The sequence below is a fragment of the Oncorhynchus nerka genome, linkage group LG10, assembly GCF_034236695.1.
Source record: "Oncorhynchus nerka isolate Pitt River linkage group LG10, Oner_Uvic_2.0, whole genome shotgun sequence".
NCBI classification, from domain to species: Eukaryota; Metazoa; Chordata; class Actinopteri; order Salmoniformes; family Salmonidae; genus Oncorhynchus; species Oncorhynchus nerka.
Window position 1 is genome coordinate 100,365,941 of NC_088405.1, and position 27,355 is coordinate 100,393,295.

The window sequence follows — 27,355 nt, forward strand, 5'->3', positions numbered from 1 at the left end:
AAATGAGATGGAACACCTTGGCACTCTGTTAATAAATGAGATGGAACACCTTGGCCCTCTGTTAATAAATTAGATGGAACACCTTGGCCCTCTGTTAATAAATGAGATGGAACACCTTGGCACTCTGTTAATAAATGAGATGGAACACCTTGGCACTCTGTTATTAATGAGATGGAACACCTTGGCCCTCTGTTAATAAATTAGATGGAACACCTTGGCACTCTGTTAATAAATGAGATGGAACACCTTGGCCCTCTGTTAATAAATTAGATGGAACACCTTGGCCCTCTGTTAATAAATGAGATGGAACACCTTGGCACTGTTAATAAATGAGATGGAACACCTTGGCCCTCTGTTAATAAATGAGATGGAACACCTTGGCCCTCTGTTAATAAATGAGATGGAACACCTTGGCACTCTGTTATTAATAAATGAGATGGAACACCTTGTCACTCTGTTAATAAATGAGATGGAACACCTTGGCACTCTGTTAATAAATGAGATGGAACACCTTGGCCCTCTGTTAATAAATGAGATGGAACACCTTGGCCCTCTGTTAATAAATGAGATGGAACACCTTGTCACTCTGTTATTAATACATGAGATGGAACACCTTGGCACTCTGTTAATAAATTAGATGGAACACCTTGGCCCTCTGTTAATAAATGAGATGGAACACCTTGTCACTCTGTTATTAATACATGAGATGGAACACCTTGGCACTCTGTTAATAAATGAGATGGAACACCTTGGCACTCTGTTAATAAATGAGATGGAACACCTTGGCACTCTGTTAATAAATGAGATGGAACACCTTGGCCCTCTGTTAATAAATGAGATGGAACACCTTGGCCCTCTGTTAATAAATGAGATGGAACACCTTGGCACTCTGTTAATAAATGAGATGGAACACCTTGGCCCTCTGTTAATAAATGAGATGGAACACCTTGGCACTCTGTTAATAAATGAGATGGAACACCTTGGCCCTCTGTTAATAAATGAGATGGAACACCTTGGCACTCTGTTAATAAATGAGATGGAACACCTTGGCCCTCTGTTAATAAATGAGATGGAACACCTTGGCCCTCTGTTAATAAATGAGATGGAACACCTTGGTACTCTGTTAATAAATGAGATGGAACACCTTGGCACTCTGTTAATAAATTAGATGGAACACCTTGGCCCTCTGTTAATAAATTAGATGGAACACCTTGGCCCTCTGTTAATAAATTAGATGGAACACCTTGGCCCTCTGTTAAAAAATGAGATGGAACACTTTGGCCCCCTGTTAATAAATGAGATGGAACACCTTGGCACTCTGAACACCTTGGAACACCTCTGTTATTAATAAATGAGACAGATTATTTGAGGGATGTGTGATGTCATTCATTCTTACACATTAACACGTGATAGTTTGTTCAGTCGCATCCTTCTCCACATCTAATCCCTCCCGATTACACCTGCCCTGATAGTCCTGCAATCTCCGATTACAACTGCCCTGGTAGTCTAGTCCTGCAGCAAAATTTGTACAACTCTTATATTTAATTTTTTTTACCTTTAACTAGGCAAGTCAGTTAAGAACAAATTCTTATTTACAATGACGGCAGGTTAACTGCCTGTTCAGGGGCAGAACAATAGATTTGTCAGCGCTGGGATTTGAACTTGCAACCTTGCGGTTACTAGTCGAACTCTCTAACCACTAGGCTACCCTGCCGCCCCATATTTTGTTCTATCCACTAACAAGTATCTAGAGCAACATGGGTACCTCGAAAATAACCTTTAAAATGTATCCTCAATTGTCTGTAAATATTTCCAGATGATTAAAATGACCTGTGAATTAGCGCGTTTGTGAAAGATCGCTGTAATTGTGGGCAGGTTTGTGGGGAAATGTTCCGGCAAGGATGATGGTGTTTTCCAAAAAACGTGTAAAAGATTCACGCATTGCTACCCAGATGGCGCGCAACCAGTCGCAAAAGCGTCTCCAGGCAGTACTCCGCCTATCGCTGTTATCTGTAGTGGTCTCTCTTTGTTCTCGCATGATAGTGCGCGCTATGCCGACAATCTCACCAACATAGGCTGTAGCACCATTGACTTGTACCATCTCATCTACCTTGGTAAACAACTCCCTAACCTGCCGTTCGTTGTTCATGGATGTGTTGTTGAAGATACAGTATCTGCCACCACACATTTCCACAAGATTTTTAAGATCCTCGTTTGCCTGTATATTTTGTTCAATGTTTTGGCTGCTGAGTCTATCACCACGTGTGAAAAGAACCACTGCATATTTTAAGGCCTCCTTACCAAATGCCTTTTTGAGTAAGTAAATGATCTCATCATCATCATTCTTTTCAAACCTGCCCAGTTCAATCACTAAGACAAAAGCATGCAGCCCCTCTTCAGCGAGCAGGCAACTCTTCATCATCTCATTAAACACATGCCGATGAGTGTGTTTCCCCTTGGAGAGGCCAGGTGTGTCTATCACCTTGACTTCCCTTCCTGCCACTACTGCTGATTTGGCCTCGCTTTTTTCTGTTACTGAGTTAAAGCTACAGTCAGACCTGAACTGCTCTGATCCTCTCAGACCCAAAATGGTGTTTCCTGATGCACTCTTCCCAACTCCACTTCTGCCCAGTAACACAATTCTTCTCTCAGCTGAGCTCTCCGTGGTGTTTTCTGAATTCATGTTGGAAGCTGATGAAGAAGAAAAAGCTAATTTGTAAAACACTTCTTTTTTTAGGTTGAGTTAATAGAACGACTGATACTGACAATTGTCTCAATAACAACAAGACATTTCCCCAGATGTCCTTTTCAAATGGAAGGCACACTTTAACCCGCTTGTCTTTAACAACAGTTTGTACAGGAACAACATGTTACAGTACTCACCAGTCTTTGGAGTGGTTCTAGTTTGGTCAGGAGATTGTCAACCTGATCACGACTCTCAATCTTATTGTTGAACAGAGAGCACCTCCCCTGGAATTTCATCACTGCTTCACGGAAGTCTTCAGCTCCTTCTTCTTGAATCATTTCATCCACTGTCAGCTCATCTGCCATGTCACCGTGTGTCAAAAGGATACAGCTTCTTTCCATTCCCTCTTTACCAACTATGTCTTCAATTCTCTCCACGGCTTCTTGCTCTTCCTTTGTGAACCTGTCCACTTTTATTACCACAAGGAAAATACAGGGGACAGGAGATTCCATGGCCCGCTTGCACTCTGCCTCAATCAGTCCACCAGAGCTGTTAGTGCTGAAAATACCCACAGTGTCCACCACAGAGATATTACGACCATTAATTACGCACATTTCTTCCGCACAATCTTTTGTCACAGAGACTAAACTCCGTTTGGACAGAAACGCTTTTCTTCCCAGGATGCTGTTCCCTGATGCACTCTTCCCAACGCCTGTCTTGCCTAACAGGACAATCCTAAGGTGCGGTGACTCTGTCATTCTTGACTCAGCCATCACTTTCGTCTTAAGATGTCCCGAGGATCACTATAGGAAACAACAAGCGTTTAAGCACCTTCAGCAGGTGGAGGTGAGTCATTGATGAGGTTTGCTGAACGAACTGTGAAGAATATTGTTTGTTTATCTGAAGAGAATAAAGTAGAATATCCATAATGATCTATCAATGAAAAATGGGGAGAAAAATTACCAATTTATTTCCCCAGGATAGTCAAAGATTCAAACAGAAATGTAACCACTCAAATTCATAAACAAGAAATGATTTACCATCATATCAGAATTACAGTTTTAATCATGTTTTGAGGCTATATAGGGTTTCTTACATGTAGTTTGTTTGCAGACATTGTAGTAAAAACAACAACTTATATTTGGGGTTCTGATGGGGTGCAACAGTTGAACTAAGATCACGAGGCTAATAAAGTTGTACAGTATTTTTCAAGAATCAATGGGTACACATCATTAATATAAACATCAAAAAAATGGATGTGGCAACTGCTGATTGCCCCTTTAACTAAAGTTACTGCTGATTGCCCCTTTAACTAAAGTTACTGCTGATTGCCCCTTTAACTAAAGTTACTGCTGATTGCCCCTTTAACTAAAGTTACTGCTGATTGCCCCTTTAACTAAAGTTACTGCTGATTGCCCCTTTAACTAAAGTTACTGCTGATTGCCCCTTTAACTAAAGTTACTGCTGATTGCCCCTTTAACTAAAGTTACTGCTGATTGCCCCTTTAACTAAAGTTACTGCTGATTGCCCCTTTAACTAAAGTTACTGCTGATTGCCCCTTTAACTAAAGTTACTGCTGATTGCCCCTTTAACTAAAGTTACTGCTGATTGCCCCTTTAACTAAAGTTACTTTGAAAAGTAGTTAACTAAATCCAAACCTTTTTTGGGATAAATGATCATATGACAATCTGAATTGTCAGACCACAAATTGCAAGAACAGAATGAAGCAGGTCTGATGTTGAAAAAGAAAAGCACGTTATTGCCTACAGATTACATTTTTGCTTCATTTTTTTTTTTTAAACACTGTAGTTCGTGGTAATGTTGGTTCTATATGAACACTTCCAGACATTCGCCAAACATTTTAAATATCAATAACTAATTCACCGTTTGTCACAGAAACACCAAATTATGTATTATATATATTTATTCTATAAATTTTGAACTTTTACAACCTTTGTTTTGAATAAAAAAATCCAGTTTTGATTTGATAGAGGGCGTGTCGTCTGTCTAGAGGGCGTGTCGTCTGTCTAGAGGGCGTGTCGTCTGTCTAGAGGGCGTGTCGTCTGTCTAGAGGGCGTGTCGTCTGTCTAGAGGGCGTGTCGTCTGTCTAGAGGGCATGTCGTCTGTCTAGAGGGGCGTGTGGTCAAAGTTCTAACCAGTCATCAAATCAAATGTATTTATATAGCCCTTCGTACATCAGCTGATGTCTCAAAGTGCTGTACAGAAGCACAGCCTAAAACCCCAAACAGCAAGCAATGCAGGTGTAGAAGCACGGTGGCTAGGAAAAACTCCCTAGAAAGGCCAAAACCTAGGAAGAAACCTAGAGAGAAACCAGGCTATGTGGGGTGGCCAGTCCTCTTCTGGCTGTGCCGGGTGGAGATTATAACAGAACATGGCCAAGATGTTCAAAACCAGTCTGTTATACCCTATTAGAAGGGGCCTGGCAGAAAATAGTGCATCTTTAGTCATATTAAATTAGGTTACAGGAAAAAAACGAAGGGATCAGGCCTGACTAACAAAGAAGACAGGTGGATGGATCAAGAGGACCAAGATAACCAAGAGGATCAACATGGACATTCCACAGTGGCGATAAGGAAAAACTAAAAGTGAACAATAATACATACACTTTAGCCAAATACATTTAAACTCAGTTTTTCACAATTCCTGACATTTAATACTAGTCTAAATTCCCTGTCTTAGGTCAGTTAGGATCACAACTTTATTTTAAGAATGTGAAATGTCAGAATAATAGTAGAGAAAAATGTATTTCAGCTTTCATCACATTCCCAGTGGATCAGAAGTTTACATACACTCAATTAGCATTTGGTAGCATTGCCTTTAAATTGTTTAACTTGGGTCAAACGTTTCAGGTAGCCTTCCACAAGCTTCCCACAACAAGTTGGGTCAATTTTGGCCCATTCCTCCTGACAGAGCTGGTGTAACTGAGTCAGGTTTGTGGACCTCCTTGCTCGTACACACCTTTTCAGTTCTGTCCACAAATGAACTATAGGATTGAGGTCAGGGCTTTGTGATGGCCACTCCAATACCTTGACTTTTGTTGTCCTTGATGAACGAACATGTCTCCTTCCTGAGCGGTATGACGGCTGCGTGGTCCCATGGTGTTCATAAACTACGATTGTTTGTACAGATGAACGTGGTACCTCCAGGCGTTTGGGAATTGCTCCCAAGGATGTACTAGACTTCTGGGAGTCTACAATTTTGTTTGAGGTCTTGGCTGATTTATTTTGATTTTCTCATGATGTCAAGCAAAGAGTTTGAAGGTAGGCCTCCAATTGACTCAAATTATGTCAGTTAGCCTATCAGAAGCTTCTAAAGCCATGACATCATTTTCTGGAATTTTCCAAGCTGTTTAAAGGCCCAGTCAACTTGACCCACTGGAATTGTGGAATTCTGACCCACTGTAAACAATTTCTGGAAAAATGTATTGTGTCTTGCACAAAGTAAATGTCCTAACCGACTTGCAAAACTATAGTTTGACATTTGTGGAGTGGTTGAAAAACGAGTTTTAATGACTAATGACTTCAACCTAAGTGTACGTAAACTTCCAACTTCAACCTACATGAGTAAGAAAGATACAAACAAAAACACTTACAAAGAAGTAGACGTTAGAAGTAGACGTTTTGTCTTTTAAAAGTTTTTAAAAATTATGTTTATAATTTGCCTGTGAACTGTGAACCCTTCTGTAATCTACAAACTATTAAAGACTAGGACTTCAACCAGGCTGTCGCTATGCCATTTGCTCTCCTTCTCTTAAACACAAAAGCCTACGTGTTTTTTTTTCTCTCACAAAAGCAAAGAAAAAGAAAACATAATCTGGGCCAAATCAGCTGTACATAATTAAGCAGGGAGGTGTGCAACTACCACATTATACCAGTGGAGAAACTACATCACCTACGTAGGTATTACCATTTCAATTCACATTGCAGAAAGAACTAAACTCGGCAAAAAAATAAACATCCTTTTTCAGAACCCTGTCTTTCAAAGAGAATGTGTGTCACAGCATCATCGGACTGAGCTTGTTGTCATTGCAGGCAATACAAACGCTGTGCGTTACAGGGAAGACATCCTCCTCCTCCCTCATGTGGTACCCTTCCTGCAGGCTCATCCTGACATGACCCTCCAGCATGACAATGCCACCAGCCATACTGCTCGTTCTGTGCGTGATTGTCTGCAAGACAGGAATGTCAGTGTTCTGCCATGGCTAGTGAAGAGCCCAGATCTCAATCCCATTGAACACGTCTAGGACCTGTTGGATCGGAGAGTGAGGGCTAGGGCCATTCCCCCCAGAAGTGTCTGGGATCTTGCAGGTGCCTTGGTGGAAGAGCGGGGTAAACATCTCAAGGCAAGAACTGACAAATCTGGTGCAGTCCATGAGGAGGAGATGCACTACAGTACATAATGCAGCTGGTGGCCACTGTTACTTTTGATTTTGATCCCCGCTTTGTTCAGGGACACATTATTCCATTTCGGTTAGACACATGTCTGTGGAACTTGCTCAGTTTATGTCTAAGTTAGCAATGCTTGATTCACAGCTCTGTTTATGACTTCAAGCCTTTCAACTCCCGAGATTAGGCTGCCAATACTAAAGTGCCTATAAGAACATCCAATAGTCAAAAGGTATATGAAATACAAATGGTAGAGAGAGAAATAGTCAACGCGTCATAATTCCTATAATAACTACAACCTAAAACTTCTTACCTGGGAATATTGAAGACTCATGTTAAAAGGAACCACCAGTTTTCATATGTTCTCATGTTCTGAGCAAGGAACTTAAACGTTAGCTTTTTTTACATGGCACATATTGCACTTTTACTTTCTTCTCCGACTCTGTGTTTTTGCATAATTTAAACCAAATTGAACATGTTTCATTATTTATTTGAGACTAAATAGATGTTATTTATGTATAATATTAAGTTAAAATAAAAAAGTGTTCATTGTTCATTCAGTATTGTTGTAATTGTCATTATTACAACAACAAAAATAACTAATATTTTTGGGACGATTAATCGGTATTGGCTTTCTTGGTCCTCCAATAAAGCAGTAATGAAAAATCATACCTCTAGTTTATACCCTTTACAATAAAGATATGAGAAGTTATTCGGATTTTTACCAATTTTCTTTGAAAGACAGGGTCCTGAAAAAGGGATGTTTCTTTTTTTGCTGAGTTTATATGATTTATATTGCCTGAATACTCAATAATGATTAACGCCTCAGGTGTGTGTGCTTCAGTCAGGGTTGTGGTCAAATGCATGTCCTTTAAAGACAGACAATTTAGCAATTGAACAAAAAAATCAAATTCAATTTGAAAATGTTCCTAATTGCAAAAGCATGTAACAGAATTTGGGTATTCCAGAACTGTAATTGACATGTAAATAAACATAAGCTGCAGATAGAATGCTCAGCGTGCCAGAGATGGTACCATTCAGCTTGTCTGGGGATGACAAAGCAGGACTTTAACAAAGCCCAAATAAAAAATGATTGAAGGGGCCTCTCTGCTGTTAAATTAGAGACATATAAATAAATGACTGTTGTGTAACTACTTTAAAATGCAGAACTGTTGCACTAACAATGCAAACATTGATTTGGGCATACAATTTAAGATGGTAACCATTGCACAACTTAATGTAAACATTGTCTAATTTCATATAGAACAAATTGCACTTGAAATTATTTCTTTAAAAAAGTTATTACAAATAAATGCATATTTTCACCTTTTTCATCGTTAAATGCGATGATGTATTTATATCAAATCAAAACTGGATTTTTTCCCCCTCAAAACAAAGGTCGTACAAGTATGCTAGACATTGATTGAATAAATAGTTAGTTAGTTTGAAGTTTCTGTGACAAAGGGTGAATTAGTTATTGATTTATACAATTGCAAATGGCTTTTGGCAAATGCCTGTTCAATGCCTAAGAGTAGGCCACTCTTGGCCATGATTACAGACACCTGTGTGTCTTTTGACACTATATAAACGAGTCATCCCGCAGTGTTTGTGATTATACCCTGATGAAGAAGCTTGGCTGTCAAAATGTTGGTATTAAATCTTTGCATCTGAGCTCCTAGAATGTGCGGCTCTCCTTCATTTTCAAGTTTTCTACTCCGCTAGCCAGCACCTCACCTAAATAGGTGTGTGTATCTTTTTCTTCTACAATGCCTGTTCAATGCCGGTTCAACGTCTGAAAATAAAACCAACTTTAACTTTGGTCATGAAGGTTAGGTAAAAGAGAATTGTAGGCTATTTCCTCAGGCGCAAACCAACAACCTCAGCAATTTACCACTTGCTTCAAATTGCAAATGTCTTTTTAAATTATCTTTCTCTTCCTTTCTGACTTCCCCAAGAGACAAACACCACCCATTGTACCCACTAAAGCCTTGAGCGCTTACTAACGTCTCCGAGTGAACTACAATGTAAATATGATCCACATTGAATGCCCAATGAGACAAATTGTGAACTGTGCTACAGTCACAACTTGATAAACTCTCTCTAGAATTTTACAGCGATTATGAAACAGCTAATGATTTAATTAGCTTTGAATAAAATCTTTACACTTACCTATAACAACCTATAAGGTCTGATTTATCGGTTAAACATCGTCCACATAACTACTTTCGACTACTTTCGGTTGTGAATGTTATATAACAACTGCGCAAGAGACTTCCTCCTTCCTTCTTTTTCTTTTGTCTTCTTCTGTGAATTTTATATAGCGGTTGGCAACCAACTATAGGGTGCATTACCGCCACCAACTGGACTGGAGTGTGGACCAGAGACAGGGAATGTCTCAATCCTACCCACTAATCCAGTCTCCCTAAGGAAACTAAATACATAATTAAATACTACTCCTGTTCAACTCCCTATCCCAACCACACCTCTCCCACTACATAGTCCTGTTCAAAGAATGCGCGGACCAACTGTCAAGTGTCTTCACTGACATTTTCAACCTCTCCCTGACCGAGTGTGTAATATCTAAATGTTTTAAGCACATCACCATAGTGCCCAAGGAAGTGAAGGTAACCTGCCTAAATGATTACCGCCCTATACCACTCACGATGGTAGCCATGAAGTGCTTTGAAAAGCTGGTCACGGCTCACATCAACAGCATCCTCCCGGAAACCCTGCTTTGAGTATACGTCCTGGTAATCCATCTGGCCCAGCAGCTTTGTGAATGTTGACCTGTTTAAAAGTTTTGTTCACATAGGCTACCGTGAGCTGTATCACACAGTCATCCAGAACAGCTGGTGCTCTTGTGCATGCTTCAGCCTTGAAGTGAGCATAAACGGCATTTAGCTTGTCTGGTAGGCTCGCATCACTGGGCGGCGTGCGGCAGGAGTTTCCCTTTGTAGTCTGTAATAGTTTTCAAGCACTGCCACCTCTGACAAGCGTCAGTAGTAGGATTCAATCTTAATCCTGTATTGATGCTTTGCCTGGTTGATGGTTCGTCGGAGGGCATAGCGGGATTTCTTAGAAGCTTCCGGGTTAGAGTCCTGCTCTTTGAAAAGCGGCAGCTCTACCCTTTAGCTCAGTGCGGATGTTGCTTGTAATCCATGGCTTCTGGTTGGGATATGTACGTACGGTCACTGCAGCGACGACGTCGACGACGTCATCAATGCTCTTATTGATAAAGCCAGTGACTGATGTGATGTACTCCTCAATGCCATCGGAGAAATCCCGGAACATATTCCAGTCTGTGCTGCAAAACAGTCTTGTAGTGTAGCATCCGCGTCATCTGACCACTTCGGTATTGAGCGAGTCACTGGTACTTCCTGCTTTAGTTTTTGCTTTTAAGCAGGAATCAGGAGGATAGAATTAAGGTCAGATTTGCCAAATGGAGGGTGAGGGAGAGCTTTGTATGCATCTCTGTGTGTGGAGTAAAGGTGGTGTAGGATTTTTTTCCTCCAGGTTGAACATTTAACATGCTGGTAGAAAACATGACATGGCAATTCCATAAGGAATTGGCAAGACAGTTGAAACAGACTGGCACCCGTGCTAGTGAACTGACATTAGCCAGTTTGACAGTAGGCCTGAATAGATACAGGATCAGATTTGCCTCTGGGGATCAATGTTCATTATTAACGATAATGAATATCTGATCATGAACGATAGGCCAGTATAATTCTGCATATCATCTGAGCCCCGAGTTAAAAGCGAAAATGCTTCAAATCAAATGACATTTTAATTGTCACATGCTTCGTAAACAACAGCCATAGACAAACATTGAAATGCTTACTTACGGGCAACAATGCAGAGAACAAGACAATAGATGAATAGAAAAGTAATAAAAAAATCAACTTGTCTGTTTTATCTGTTATTCATTTGTATTTTGGTATAAAGAAAACAAACAACAATACATTCGTGTTGAAACATTATAAACCCGTTATAACCAATGTGGTCCTCATTACAGTCATATATTTACAAAATACAGTATATGAAAAAAGTAAAAAAACTAAAAACAATATATACATACCACATACTTGATTATTACAAAACAAAACATCCCCATATTGAACATTCTGTATTCTCTGAAACATACTTAGCTAATTCCTTTGATACAGTATTATTATCAAATGGGCAGTGGCCTCCATTCGCTATTTGTGACATGTATTTTCTACCCTGCCCCTGTTCCTGCCCATTTGATCATGAGCCATACTAAATCAAAACTAATTGAATATATTAGCAAAGATAATATTTAATTGAGAATAGTCTGATGGGTGAAAATATGATCACTTGATGAGGGAAAAGCTGTGCAGCATGAGGCATTTTGCATAACCGGCTGACAAAATGTCATGACTGCCACAGCTTTAGTAGGAAGCTCCTATAGACCGCTGAGTTGTTTTCCTTCAGAGTCAGTGAACAGGTACAACAGGTACCAGGTCATAACATCTACAGAAAAGACAGGAATGCCAATGGTGGAGGTGTTGGTGTTTATATTCAGAACCACATTCCTGTCAAGATTATTCAGATCCATCAGATGTAGTGATCATAATATAATATCAATGTCTAGGAAAACCAAAGTTGCAAAGACAAAAATGGTGTATATGTGGTCATAAAATAGGTTTTGTCGAATATGTGAACAATATTTGTTGATGTGTGTAATGAGTAAAAACCCTCATTGTTTTTTGCACAGGCTGTACACACTTCATCAGTCTCTCATTCACAATTTGACGAGCAAACAATTTCCTGGCAGAATCCCCCGTGTGGCCGTAACGCCCCCTAAACAAATCCATGTCTTTTGTGGCCAGTGGCCGTTGCGCCCTTGGGTTGAATATTATAATCCCCTTCTTCCGGCTGCCAATCACTGTGCTCCAAAGCACCTCTCACTCACATGGCTCTCTCAGATGGCTCTCTCATAAAAATCTACATTTTTATTAGCCAATGCCTGTCACACGATCGTGTCCTTCTCACAGGCATCTCACCTAAGAAGTAAGCTACAAGTGAAGACAGACACATCGGGGACACAACTGCACACGTCCTTCTTATCCAATTCCCGAGGCGCATATATCAGATGTTAAAAGAACTGTGCACATTTACTTTTCGTCAGCCAACAAGATGAGTAGGTCTAACGAACAGCAACAGCACTAGCCTATGTCAATCTACTATCCCCCATAGTACAAAGGTCGACCTATTCCATTGGTCAACTTGTCTTTCTGTGCGAGAAAGACATATTGCAAACATAGTCTGGGACAGTTGTGGAATGAGATAGATCCCAAATTAATACAACCACTTACATCAACAACAACACAAAATTACGCAATGTGGCTGTTGCAACACATCAGAATGTTGAGCTTAAAATGTGATAACCTATTAGGCTATTTCTTCACATTATAAGGGAAGCAATGTGCACACCTCAGTAAGCGTGAATGTTCCATTATCAGTAAACACTATTATCAAAACAGGCCACAAACGTAATGATGCAGGTAATGCTTTTATCATAGAAGGTGCATTTTTTATGGTGAAAATTATTTTCCCCAAACTTGAAACTCAGGCGCTGCTTTTGTATGTAGTTAGGCACTACACCCTGCTTATGTATGTAGTTAGGCACTACACCCTGCTTATGTATGTAGTTAGGCACTACACCCTGCTTATGTATGTAGTTAGGCTCTACACCCTGCTTATGTATGCAGTTAGGCACTACACCCTGCTTATGTATGTAGTTAGGCACTACACCCTGCTTATGTATGCAGTTAGGCACTACACCCTGCTTATGTATGTAGTTAGGCACTACACCCTGCTTATGTATGCAGTTAGGCACTACACCCTGCTTATGTATGTAGTTAGGCACTACACCCTGCTTATGTATGTAGTTAGGCACTACACCCTGCTTATGTATGTAGTTAGGCACTACACCCTGCTTATGTATGCAGTTAGGCTTTACACCCTGCTTATGTATGTAGTTAGGCACTACACCCTGCTTATGTATGTAGTTAGGCACTACACCCTGCTTATGTATGCAGTTAGGCACTACACCCTGCTTATGTATGTAGTTAGGCACTACACCCTGCTTATGTATGTAGTTAGGCACTACACCTGTTGAAAAGCAGATTCATGTGCTTCGTTTCAAGAAGTTATTTGGACACTTAGTTGTGATACAAATCTTATCAGAGCAAATAGGCCTGTGGGCTAGGCTACATGAGGTGTGCAACTATGATTTGAAGAAGAAAAAGGCATGCGCTGTTTCTTGCCTTACTGCACACAAGCTGGGTATCAAGTGATAATACACCATATTCACATGTGATAGTCTAATATTGTCACCCATCAGACTATTCTTGATTTAATCTTGTCTTTACATATACTAAATGACATATGTGTGATTGATTTAGAATGGACCATTATCAGGCACCTGTATCGAAACAGGGGGAATAAATATATGTCATCTCTGCACTTAAATAGCGAATGGAGGACGCTTTTTCCTGTGGTTCATTTTTATGCTAGTCAGGTAATCTATACTCCTGTTGTAAAGATAAGCAATGTGCTTAATATTAGGACATTTGAGAAATAAATACAGTAGGCCTACTCTATAGAGAGCTGATGGGATCCTCCTCTTTTTAATAGAGGCCATCACTCTGTTTTCTCACGCAATTACATAGCCTATAGAAATGTTGCGCAACACGAGCTCTCATGAAGTGTTTGATCAGATTTTCCATTACATTTCTATTGATGTCAGAGTGATTAGAGGGACAATAGAGTGCTGAGTACCAGGCAGTTAGCAAGTTTGGTTGACTACTAACGACGAGCATCAGAGCTTAGAGAACCCGAATTACCGTGACTAAACGGTCATGTGGAATTTGACTGAAGTCCATAACCTATGACTGCCTAGTCACCGTTTACAGCCATAGTTATGTATTTCTGGCGGCGGCTAATTGGGGATAAAATACTAAAATCAATAAATCCATTCGTTTCCAGAGTAGGCACCTTCTATGCATATTGCTTAATGGAACTAAATTCTAAATTCTCAAAATCTGGGATCTGTTCAATAAGCTGTCGTGCATCTTTTCGTAAAGCAGCAAAGTAACGCTTTGTCTCTTTCAGTTCCCTGTCTCTATTGATCTCCAGCTGTCTGATTCTGTTTTCCTTCTCCAGGACCGTCTTCTCAAGAGTTAGATTTTCAATCAGCAGTGCTCTCAGAGCTTCCTCGTATCTAGCTAGTAATGATGCCTCTTTTTCCTGCATTTTCTTCTCAAAGATATCCCTGGCCTTCCTTTCCCTATCAGCAAGCATTTCGTTTACTTGTTGATATGTGTAATTTGTGTAGTAGCTACCCTGATTTGCCTTAATCATTTCATCTATCTTGTCAAAGAGTTTCAGCACTTGGGTACGGTCACTTTTTTCCATATTGTTGAAGACATGGTATCTATTCCCTAACCTCTGCAGAATTTTTCTGAATTCCTCATTTGCCTCTTCCAACATTTTCTCAATCCCTCCTTCAGCACAGGTAAAAAGGATCATGGTGTGCTTCTCTGCATCTTTCCCAAATATTTCCTCAAGTTTCTGCACTGTGCTCATCTCCTCCCTGGTGATGGGACCTACTTTAATGACAACTATGATGGCATGGGGACCAGGTGCTGACATGTTGACACACTTAGCTATCTCTCTCTTCAGTGTCAATTCAGGCAGATTTGTGTCTAATAGACCAGGTGTATCGACTACGGTGACCTGTCTGTCTCCCACCTCCCCTGTCTCTTTAGAACACTCTTTGGTGACAGATGACATACGACCAGCTGATCTGAAGGCATCTCTCCCCAGGATGGTGTTGGCTGAAGAACTCTTCCCAGCACCAGTCTTCCCCACCAGCACTATTCTGGTCATGAACACTAGGAGAGAACAAAAAAGGAGTACAGAGTCACATACGCCTCACACAACTATATGGCATACTCCTTGACTAAGTGAATGGACACAGGAGTGGTATTGAAAGCATAAATTGATAAACAACTGAGCCATTTACTAACTCATGTTAGGAGGAAGTTCTGAGCTCCATGTTCTCCGACGTGGCTGGCTCTCATCTACTGATTTTGAAAAAGCAAAGTTAAAACATTGTGCATCGGGAGCTTTTCCCAGCACCAGTAGGCTAATCCACTAGGACAATATTCTGTGTATAAATGCACAGTTAAGCAATGAGAACGGGATAGGGATTATCGTGTGAATAACTTCCAACTAAGGGCCCGGAGCAAAAAAAAAGTCATTTAAACGGGGAATGAAACGGGTGATTTAATTCACAAATGAAGCCGATTATGTCGTTGCACCCATGTGTACCAAACCATAAACATCAATGCCTTTCTTTAAAATCAATACACAAGTATATATTTTTTTAAACCTGCATATTTAGTTAATATTGCCTGCTAAACATGAATTTCTTATAACTAGGGAAATTGTGTCACTTCTCTTGCGTTCCGTGCAAGCAGAGTCAGGGTATATGCAGCAGTTTGGGCCGCCTGGCTCGTTGCCAACTGTGTGAAGACCATTTATTCCTAACAAAGACCGTAATTCATTTGCCAGAATTGTACATAATTATGACATAACATTGAAGGTTGTGCAATGTAACAGCAATATCTAGACTTAGGGTTGAAAGAAGAAACGTTTTGTTTCATATTTATTATAGTTCCCGGATTCGACCATATTAATGACCAAAGGCTCGTATTTCTGTGTGTTATTATGTTATAATTAAGTCTATGATTTGATAGAGCAGTCTGACTGAGCTGTGGTAGGCGGCAGCAGGCTCGTAAGCATTCATTCTAACAGCAATTTTGTGCGTTTTGCCAGCAGCTCTTCCCTGTGCTTCAAGCATTGAGCTGTTTTTGACTTCAAGCCTATCGACTCCCGAGATTAGGCTGGTGTGACCGATGTGACATGGCTAGCTAGTTAGCGGGGTGCGCGCTAATAGCGTTTCAATCGGTAACGTCACTCGCTCTGAGACCTTGAAGGACTTGTTCCCCTCGCTCTGCATGGGCCACGGCTTTTGTGGAGAGATGGGTAACGATGCTTCGAGGGTGGCTGTTGTCGATGTGTTCCTGGTTCGAGCCCAGGTAGGGGCGAGGAGGGGGACGGAAGCTATACAGTTACACTGGCAATAGTAAAGTGCCTATAAGAACATCCAATAGTCAAAGGTATATGAAATACAAATTGTATAGAGAGAAATAGTCCTATAATTCATATAATAACTAAAACTTCTTAACTGGGAATATTGAAGACTCATGTTAAAAGGAACCACCAGCTTTCATATGTTCTCATGTTCTGAGCAAGGAACTTTAAACCAAATTGAACATGTTTCATTATTTATTTGAGGCTAAATTGATTTTATTGATGTATTATATTAAGTTAAAATAAGTGTTCATTCAGTATTGTTGTAATTGTCATTATTACAAATAAATAAACTTTTTTTTTTTTTTTAATCGGCCGACTAATCGGCTTTTTTATGGTTCTCCAATAATCGGTATCGGTGTTGAAAAATCATAATCGGTCGACCTCTAGTGCTAACAGCTTCTAACCCGAAGCCATAAGAACTGCTAATCAAATGCCTGCACGCCCCCCCCCCTCCCTATACGCTGCTGCTACTCTCTGTTATTATCAATGCATAGTCACTTAAATAACGCTACCTACATCTATATATTACCTCAACTACCTCGACTAACCGTGCCCCTGCACATTGACTCTGTACCATAATAACCTGTATATAGCCTCCACATTGACTCTGTACCGTAACACCCTGTATATAGCCTCCACATTGACTCTGTACTGGTACCCCCTGTATATAGCCTCCACATTGACTCTGTACCGTAATACCCTGTATATAGCCTCCACATTGACTCTGTACCGTAATACCCTGTATATAGCCTCCACATTGACTCTGTACCGTAACACCCTGTATATAGCCTCCACATTGACTCTGTATATAGTCTCCACAACACCCTGTATATAGCCTCCACATTGACTCTGTACCGTAATACCCTGTATATAGCCTCCACATTGACTCTGTACTGGTACCCCCTGTATATAGCCTCCACATTGACTCTGTACCGGTGCCCCCTGTATATAGCCTCCACATTGACTCTGTACCGGTGCCCACTGTATATAGTCTCCACATTGACTCTGTACTGGTACCCCCTGTATATAGTCTCCACATTGACTCTGTACCGGTACCCCCTGTATATAGCCTCCACATTGACTCTGTACCGTAACTGGTACCCCCTGTATATAGCCTCCACACTGACTCTGTACTGGTACCCCTGTATATAGTCTCCACATTGACTCTGTACCGGTACCCCCTGTATATAGCCTCCACATTGACTCTGTACTGGTACCCCCTGTATATAGCCTCCACATTGACTCTGTACTGGTACCCCCTGTATATAGCCTCCACATTGACTCTGTACCGTAATACCCTGTATATAGCCTCCACACTGACTCTGTACTGGTACCCCCTGTATATAGTCTCCACATTGACTCTGTACCAGTACCCCCTGTATATAGGCTCCACATTGACTCTGTACTGGTACCCCCTGTATATAGCCTCCACATTGACTCTGCACCAGTACCCCCTGTATATAGCCACCACACTGACTCTGTACTGGTACCCCCTGTATATAGCCTCCACATTGACTCTGTACTGGTACCCCCTGTATATAGCCACCACACTGACTCTGTACCGTAACACCCTGTATATAGTCTCCACATTGACTCTGTACCGTAACACCCTGTATATAGCCTCCACATTGACTCTGTACCGTAATACCCTGTATATAGCCTCCACATTGACTCTGTACCGTAATACCCTGTATATAGCCTCCACATTGACTCTGTACTGGTACCCCCTGTATATAGCCTCCACACTGACTCTGTACCGGTACCCCTGTATATAGCCTCCACATTGACTCTGTACCCCTGTATATAGCCTCCACATTGACTCTGTACAGTAACACCCTGTATATAGCCTCCACATTGACTCTGTACTGGTACCCCCTGTATATAGCCTCCACATTGACTCTGTACCCCTGTATATAGCCTCCACATTGACTCTGTACCCCTGTATATAGCCTCCACATTGACTCTGTACTCCTGTATATAGCCTCCACATTGACTCTGTACCCCTGTATATAGCCTCCACATTGACTCTGTACCCCTGTATATAGCCTCCACATTGACTCTGTACTGGTACCCCCTGTATATAGCCTCCACATTGACTCTGTACCAGTACCCCCTGTATATAGCCTCTACATTGACTCTGTACCGGTACCCCCTGTATATAACCTCCACATTGACTCTGTACCGGTACCCCCTGTATATAGCCTCCACATTGACTCTGTACCGTATTGTTATTTTACCCTGTAATATAGCCTCCACATTGACTCTGTACCGGATTTGAACTCCCTGTATATAGCCTCCACATTGACTCTGTACCGGTACCCCTGTATATAGCCTCCACATTGACTCTGTACCCCTGAAAAAAACAAATATTTCCTGCAAAAATAGCCTCCACATTGACTCTGTACCTGTCAGTAGAGAATCCCTGAAAATTGAGAATGATGATACCTGAAACAAATATATAGCCTCCACATTGACTCTGTACCAGTGTGGAAAGGTAGCTGGCCTACACCCCTGCCAATACGGAACGGACCTAGCTTAATATAACCTCCACATTGACTCTGTACGAAAATTGTACCTGGCTTACTTTCACTTTCATGTCCAAACGTAACCCCTGTATATAGCCTCCACATTGACTCTGTGAGAAGTATTCTAATAGATGCATAGTGCATTGTCAAATGACTCACCGTCGGTCGGTTTATGTGAGAATTTAAAAAAACAAACGTTGTCAAATATGAAGACAGGCTAAAACTCCTTAACCAATAATACCCTGTATATAGCCTCCACATTGACTCTGTACCGTAATACCCTGTATATAGCTTCCACATTGACTTTGTACCGTAATACCCTGTATATAGCCTCCACATTGACTCTGTACCGGTGCCCCCTGTATATAGTCTGACTATTGTTATTTTACTGAGTTTTTAATCTGAGTAGAGTTTTCTTTGTATACTAGATATTAACCTACCACAGGAGTTGATTACGGTCTCCTTAACCACAGACGTCCTGTTCCAGCCCAGCCTCACGTTCAATTCGCGCATCCTGTTCAACTAAAGGTTTCTGTTGCAACTGAGATGCAGAAACAATGCAGCAGAGATTCGCCATATAAAACAGAATATTAAGCCCGGTGAAAAAGTTGGTAACAAAAATGACAAAAAAACGTTCTCATTGAGTTTCCAAGTGCACACTATATTGATGGAAAACTGGGCTTTGGTTTATAAGTAATTATTGTCCAACAGGGATGGACCTCTTGTGCTAGCCTGGAAAAATATGTTCATAATAACATTCCACTCCTTCAAATCAAATCAAGTTTTATTTGCACTGAATACAACCAGTGAAATGCTTACTTACGAGCCCTTTCCCAACAATGCAGAGTTAAAAGGTAAAAAATAATAATTAACTAGCACAAAAAATATATATATATTAACACAATAAAATAAGAATAACGAGGCTTTACAGTGTATTAGTATTCAGACCCCTTGACTTTTTCCTCAATTTGTTATGTCAGGAAGCAAGTTCAGGGAGTGCATTGTTTAAAAAGCAATGACCAAAACAAGTAACATGAACAACGCACAGACAAGAAACAGAAACAATGACTCCTGGGGAAGGAACCAAAGGGAGTGACATATATAGGACAGGAAATCAAGGAGGTGATGGAGTCCAGGTGAGCCTGACGACGTGCAGGTGTAACGATGGTGACAGGTGTGCACCATAATGAGCAGCCTGGTGACCGAGAGGACGGAGAGGGAGCACACGTGACAACAGCCTTATTCTAAAATGGATTAAATAGTTGTTTTTAACCTCATCAATCACAATACCTCATAATGACATCACAATACCTCATAATGACATCACAATACCCCATAATGACATCACAATACCCCATAATGACATCACAATACCTCATAATGACAAAAGCAACAGAAAAAAGCTTATTTACTTAAATATTCAGACCCTTTGCTGTGAGACTCGAAATTGAGCTCAGGTGCATCCTGTTTCCATTGATCGTCCTTGAGATGTTTCTACAACTTGATTGGAGTCCACCTGTGGTAAATTAAATTGATTGGACATGATTTGGAAAGGCACACACCTGTCTATATAAGGTCACACAGTTGACAGGGCATGTCAGAGCAAAAGTCAAGCCATGAGGTCGAATGAATTGTCCGTAGAGCTCAGAGACAGGATTGTGTCGGGGGCACAGATCTGAGGAAGGGTACCAAAACATTTCTGCAGCATTGAAGGTCCCCAAGAACACAGTGGCCTCCATCATTCTTAAATGGAAGAAGTTTGGAACCACCAAGACTCTTTCTAGAGCTGACCGCCTGTTAGAGTGATGGTCACTCTGATAGAGCTCCAGAGTTCCTCTGTGGAGATGGGGGAACCTTCCAGAAGGACAACCATCTCTGCAGCACTCCACCAATCAGGCCTTTATGGTAGAGTGGCCAGACGGAAGCCACTCCTCAGTAAAAGGCACATGACAGCCCACTTGGAGTTTTCCAAAAGGCACCTAAAGGACGTTCAGACCATGAGAAACAAGATTATCTGGTCTGATGAAACCAAGATTGAACTCTTTGGCCTGAATGCCAAGCGTCACATCTGGAGGAAACCTGACACCATCCCTATGGTGAAGCATGGTGGTGGCAGCATCATATTGTGGGGATGTTTTTCAGAGGCAGCAACCGTGAGACTATTCAGGTCCCAGGGAAAGATGAATGGAGCAAAATACAGAGAGATCCTTGATGAAAACCTGCTCCAGAGCACTCAGGACCTCAGACTGGGGTGAAGATTCGCCTTTCAACAGGACAACAACCCTAAGCACACAGCCAAGACAATGCAGGAGTGGCTTCAGGACAAGTCTCTGATTGTCCTTGAGTGGCCCAGCCATAGCCCAGACTTGAACCCAATCGAACATCTCTGGAGAGATCTGAAAATAGTTGGGAGATGCTCCCCATCCAACTTGCAGAGCTTGAGAGGATCTGTAGAGAAGAATGGGATAAACTCCCCAAATACGGTTTCTATAAACCTGTTTTTGCTTTATCAATATGGGGTATTGTGTGTGGATGGGAGCTCGGGAGCTCCCTGTAATGTACTGGGCCGTACGCACTACCCTCTGCCTTTGCGGTCAGATGCAGATCAGTTGCCATATCAAGGGGTAATGCAGCCAGTCAAGATGCTCTCAATGGTGCAGGGGGAATAGGTTTTGTTGTGCCCTCTTCATTTACATTTACATTTAAGTCATTTAGCAGACGCTCTTATCCAGAGCGACTTACAAATTGGTGCATTCACCTTATGACATCCAGTGGAACAGCCACTTTACAACACACACATTTGTGTTTTTGTGTTTATGTGTGGACCATGATAGGTCCTTAGTGATGTGGACACCGAGCAACCTGAAGCTCTCGACCCGCCCCGTCGATGTGAACGGGGGAGTCCTTGGCCCTCCATTTCCTCAGCTCCTTTGTCTTGTTGACGTTGCTGTCCTTGCATCACACTGTCTCATAAATCAAATCAAATCAAATCAAACCAAATCTTATTTGTCACATACACATGGTTAGCAGATGTTAATGCGAGCGTAGCAAAATGCTTGTGCTTCTAGTTCCGACAATGCAGTAATAACCAACAAGTAATCTAGCTAACAATTCCAAAACTACTACCTTATAGACACAAGTGTAAGGGGATAAAGAATATGTACATAAAGATATATGAGTGAGTGATGGTACAGAGCAGCATAGGCAAGATACAGTAGATGGTATCGAGTACAGTATATACATATGAGATGAGTATGTAAACAAAGTGGCATAGTTAAAGTGGCTAGTGATACATGTATTACATAAAGATGCAGTAGATGGTATAGAGTACAGTATATACATATACATTTGAGATGAATGATGTAGGGTATGTAAACATTATATTAGGTAGCATTGTTTAAAGTGGCTAGTGATATATTTTACATCAATTCCCATCAATTCCCATTATTAAAGTGGCTGGAGTTGAGTCAGTGTCAGTGTCAGTGTGTTGGCAGCAGCCACTCAATGTTAGTGGTGGCTGTTTAACAGTCTGATGGCATTGAGATAGAAGCTGTTTTTCAGTCTCTCTGTCCCAGCTTTGATGCACCTGTACTGACCTCGCCTTCTGGATGATAGCGGGGTGAACAGACAGTGGCTCGGGTGGTTGTTGTCCTTGATGATCTTTATTGCCTTCCTGTAACATCGGGTGGTGTAGGTGTCCTGGAGGGCAGGTAGTTTGCCCCCGGTGATGCGTTGTGCAGACCTCACTACCCTCTGGAGAGCCTTACGGTTGAGGGCGGAGCAGTTGCCGTACCAGGCGGTGATACAGCCCGACAGGATGCTCTCGATTGTGCATCTGTAGAAGTTTGTGAGTGCTTTTGGTGACAAGCCGAATTTCTTCAGCCTCCTGAGGTTGAAGAGGCGCTGCTGCGCCTTCTTCACGATGCTGTCTGTGTGAGTGGACCAATTCAGTTTGTCTGTGATGTGTACGCCGAGGAACTTAACTTACTACCCCATAGTCATCGATGATCAAGCCTAACGCTGTTGTGTCGTCGGTACACTTAATGATGGTGTTGGAGTCGTGCCCAGCCACGCAGTCGTGGTTGAACAGGAAGTACAGGAGGCGACTAAGCACATACCTCTGAGGGGCCCCTATGTTGAGGATCAGCGTGGCAGATGTGTAATTGCCTACCCTCACCACCTGGGGGCGGCCCGTCAGGAAGTCCAGGATCCAGTTGCAGAGGGAGATTCAGTCCCAGGGTCCTTAGATAGGTGATGAGCTCGGAGGACACTATGGTGTTGAACGCTGAGCTGCATTCAATGAACACCATTCGTATGTAGGTGTTGCTTTTGTTCTGGTGGGAAAGGGCAGTGTGGAGTGCAATAGAGATGGCATCATCTTGTGGATCGGTTGGGGCTCTATGCAAAGTGGAGTGGGTCTAGGGTTTCTGGGATGTGAGCCATAACAAGCCTTTCGAAGCATTTCAAGGCTACAGATGTGAGTGTTACGTGTCGGTAGTCATTTAGACAGGTTAGCTTGGCGTTCTTGGCCACTGGGACTATGGTTGTCTGCTTGAAACGTAGGTATTACAGACTGGGTCAGGGAGAGGTTGAAAATGTCAGTGAAGACACTTGCCAACTGAGTACGATTCCTGGAAATCCGTCTGGCCTTGCGGCCTTAACCTGTTTAAAGGTCTTGCTCACATTGACATTGGCTACGGAGAGCGTGTTAACTTGTTTAGTTTAGTTTTTTGTACCTAACATTGAATGGCTAACAAATATAAATTACTGTTATACAACAACTGTAGGCATATTATGCTATGTATGTAGAGGCTTTCTAAAGAGGACTACAGTCGTTTGAGGCTTTACTACACATGCAAACTCTTATTCAGCATGTTATAGCACTTGTTTTATAAATAATTATGCTTGTTCAAGAAAGCTGTCTGTTCCCATCTGAGGTTTCCTTGTCTATCTGCTTTCTCTAGACACAGAAAACCTGGTCTTTGTGTTCTAGAACCCCTGGTCTCTTGTGAACAGAAGATCCCCTGGTCTTTATGTTCTAGAACCCCTGGTCTCTTGTGAACAGAAGATCCCCTGGTCTTTGTGTTCTAGAACCCCTGGTCTCTAGTAAACAGAAGATCCCCTGGTCTTTGTGTTCTAGAACTCCTGGTCTCTAGTAAACAGAAGATCCCTTGGTCTTTGTGTTCTAGAACTCCTGGTCTCTAGTAAACAGAAGATCCCTTGGTCTTTGTGTTCTAGAACTCCTGGTCTCTAGTAAACAGAAGATCCCCTGGTCTTTGTGTTCTAGAACTCCTGGTCTCTAGACACAAATGTTGTTCCAAGCAAGCATACATACCTTACAATGCAGATCTTTCTGGAATATATTACTGAAACTGTAATATCTTGCCATTGTCATTCTATTCACGATAATTTTTGTTATGCCATTATTTCAAGTCTGGTTTTGGGGCGTAAGAGGGAACTATGGACGGTTTGCCAGTATCGGGGAGGAAAGTGGTTGTTCTATTCTGTTCCCTCAGAATGAATACACTGGATTGTGATGAACTGAACATGGATCTCTGCTGTTCTCTGCTGGATTTAAACGGTACTGCATGTCTTCTCAACCAAATACAGTAGTAAATACTGTCAGATGGCTTAGTGTACATCAACTATGGGGGCAAAATTCCAGTAACTTTCCCCAAATTCCCTGTTTTTCCAGAATACACTACTCACTGTAATATAGGGGGGGGGCAAGGCTACTTCCTGGCTGGGACAAGGCTACTTCCTGTATCAACCACTCTGCAGCTTGCTATATGTAGTTCCCACCGTGTTGACTTGTACCACCACAGGCCTCTATTTTCTATCAGGGCCTATGTTCACAGTGAGTCAGTGTAGGACTGGTGATCTAGGATCAGGACTCAGGGTAGGAGTGGTGGTCTAGGATCAGGTCTCAGAGTAGGAGTGGTGATCTAGGATCAGGTCTCAGGGTAGGAGTGGTGATCTAGAATCAGGTCTAGGATCAGGTCTCAGTGTAGGAGTGGTGGTATAGGATCAGGTCTAGGATCAGGTCTCAGAGTAGGAGTGGTGATCTAGGATCAGGTCTCAGGGTAGGGGTGGTGATCTAGGATCAGGTCTAGGATCATGTATCAGGGTAGGATTGGTGATCTAGCATCAGGTTTCAGGGTAGGAGTGGTGATCTAGGATCAGGTCTAGTATCAGGTCTCAGGGTAGGAGTGGTGATCTAGTATCAGGTCTAGGATCAGGTCTCAGAGTAGGAGTAGTGATCTAGGATCAGGTCTCAGGGTAGGAAGTGGTGATCTAGGATCAGGTCTCAGAGTAGAAGTGGTGATCTAGGATCAGGTCTCAGGGTAGGAGTGGTGATCTAGGATCAGGTCTCAGGGTAGGAGTGGTGATCTAGGATCAGGTCTCAGGGTAGGAGTGGGTCTAGGATCAGGTCTCAGGTCAGGAGTGGTGATCTAGGATCAGGTCTAGGATCAGGTCTCAGGGTAGGAGTGGTGATCTAGGATCAGGTCTCAGGGTAGAGTGGTGATCTAGGATCAGGTCTCAGGATAGGAGTGGTGTCTAGGATCAGGTCTCAGGGTAGAAGAGTGGTCTAGGATCTAGGATCAGGTCTCAGGGTAGGAGTGGTGATCTAGGATCAGGTCTCAGGGTAGGAGTGGTGATCTAGGATCAGGTCTCAGTGGTGGGATCAGGTCTCAGAGTAGGAGTGGTGATCTAGGATCAGGTCTCAGGGTAGGAGTGGTGATCTAGGATCAGGTCTAGGATCAGGTCTCAGGGTAGGATTGGTGATCTAGGATCAGGTGGTAGGAGTGGTGCTCTAGGATCAGGTCTCAGGGTAGGAGTGGTGATCTAGGATCAGGTCTCAGGGTAGGAGTGGTGATCAGGTCTCAGGGTAGGAGTGGTGATCTAGGATCAGGTCTAGGATCAGGTCTCAGGGTAGGAGTGGTGATCTAGGAGGATCAGGTCTCAGGGTAGGAGTGGTGTCTAGGATCAGGTCTCAGGGTAGGAGTGGTGATCTAGGATCAGGTCTCAGGGTAGGAGTGGTGATCTAGGATCAGGTCTCAGGGTAGGAGTGGTGATCTAGGATCAGGTCTCAGGGTAGGAGTGGTGATCTAGGATCAGGTCTAGGATCAGGTCTCAGGGTAGGAGTGGTGATCTAGGATCAGGTCTAGGATCAGGTCTCAGGGTAGGAGTGGTGATCTAGGATCAGGTCTCAGAGTAGAAGTGGTGATCTAGGATCAGGTCTCAGGGTAGGAGTGGTGATCTAGGATCAGGTCTCAGGGTAGGAGTGGTGATCTAGGATCAGGTCTAGGATCAGGTATCAGGGTAGGATTGGTGATCTAGGATCAGGTCTCAGAGTAGGAGTGGTGATCTAGGATCAGGTCTCAGGGTAGGAGTGGTGATCTAGGATCAGGTCTCAGGGTAGGAGTGGTGATCTAGGATCAGGTCTCAGGGTAGGAGTGGTGATCTAGGATCAGGTCTAGGATCAGGATCAGGGTAGGAGTGGTGATCTAGGATCAGGTCTCAGGGTAGGAGTGGTGATCTAGGATCAGGTCTCAGGGTAGGAGTGGTGATCTAGGATCAGGTCTAGGATCAGGTCTCAGAGTAGGAGTGGTGATCTAGGATCAGGTCTCAGAGTAGAAGTGGTGATCTAGGATCAGGTCTCAGGGTAGGAGTGGTGATCTAGGATCAGGTCTCAGGGTAGAGGGTAGGTCTGGTGGTCTAGGATCAGGTCTAGGATCAGGATCAGGTCTCAGGGTAGGAGTGGTGATCTAGGATCAGGTCTAGGATCAGGTCTCAGGGTAGGAGTGGTGATCTAGGATCAGGTCTCAGGTAGTAGGAGTGGTGATCTAGGATCAGGTCTCAGGGTAGGAGTGGTGGTCTCAGGTCTCATCAGTGGGTCTAGGATCAGGTCTCAGGGTAGGAGTGGTGATCTAGGATCAGGTCTAGGATCAGGTCTCAGGGTAGGAGTGGTGATCTAGGATCAGGTCAGGGTAGAGTGGGTGGTGATCTAGGATCAGGTCTCAGGGTAGGAGTGGTGATCTAGGATCAGGTAGAGGATCAGGATCAGGTAGGAGTGGTGCTCTAGGATCAGGTCTCAGGGTAGGAGTGGTGATCTAGGATCAGGTCTCAGGGTAGGAGTGGTGATCTCAGGGATCAGGTCTCAGGGTAGGAGTGGTGGTCTAGGATCAGGTCTAGGATCTCAGAGTAGGAGTGGTGTCTAGGATCAGGTCTCAGGGTAGGAGTGGTGATCTAGGATCAGGTCTCAGGGTAGGAGTGGTGATCAGGATCAGGTCTCAGGGTAGAGGTGGTGGTCTAGGATCAGGTATAGGATCAGGTCTAGGATCAGGTCTTGGATCAGGTATAGGATCAGGTCTAGGATCAGGTCTCAGGGTAGGAGTGGTGATCTAGGATCAGGTCTAGGATCAGGTCTCAGAGAAGGAGTGGTGAACTCTAGGATCAGGTCTAGGATCAGGTCTCAGGGTAGGAGTGGTGATCTAGGATCAGGTCTCAGGGTAGGAGTGGTGATCTAGGATCAGGTCTAGGAGAGG

General features: G+C 42.7%; 2 protein-coding genes across 2 annotated transcripts; both read right to left on the reverse strand.

Moving 5' to 3' along the window:
* Positions 1-1,020: 1,020 nt before the first annotated feature.
* Positions 1,021-9,342, reverse strand: LOC115125014 (GTPase IMAP family member 8-like). Its single transcript, XM_065023437.1, has 3 exons — positions 9,262-9,342; positions 2,859-3,619; positions 1,021-2,724 (listed from the first exon to the last, which is right to left on the reverse strand). Exons 2-3 carry the CDS (start codon positions 3,457-3,459, stop codon positions 1,838-1,840), a joined length of 1,488 nt encoding a protein of 495 aa, XP_064879509.1. The 5' UTR covers positions 3,460-3,619; positions 9,262-9,342; the 3' UTR covers positions 1,021-1,837.
* A 1,653-nt stretch (positions 9,343-10,995) lies between these two features.
* LOC115125012 (GTPase IMAP family member 7) lies at positions 10,996-16,719 on the reverse strand. Its single transcript, XM_065024011.1, has 2 exons — positions 15,150-16,719; positions 10,996-15,014 (listed from the first exon to the last, which is right to left on the reverse strand). The coding sequence occupies exons 1-2, from the start codon at positions 15,151-15,153 to the stop codon at positions 14,119-14,121; spliced, it is 900 nt and encodes a 299-aa protein (XP_064880083.1). The 5' UTR covers positions 15,154-16,719; the 3' UTR covers positions 10,996-14,118.
* Between the last annotated feature and the right edge of the window lie 10,636 nt (positions 16,720-27,355).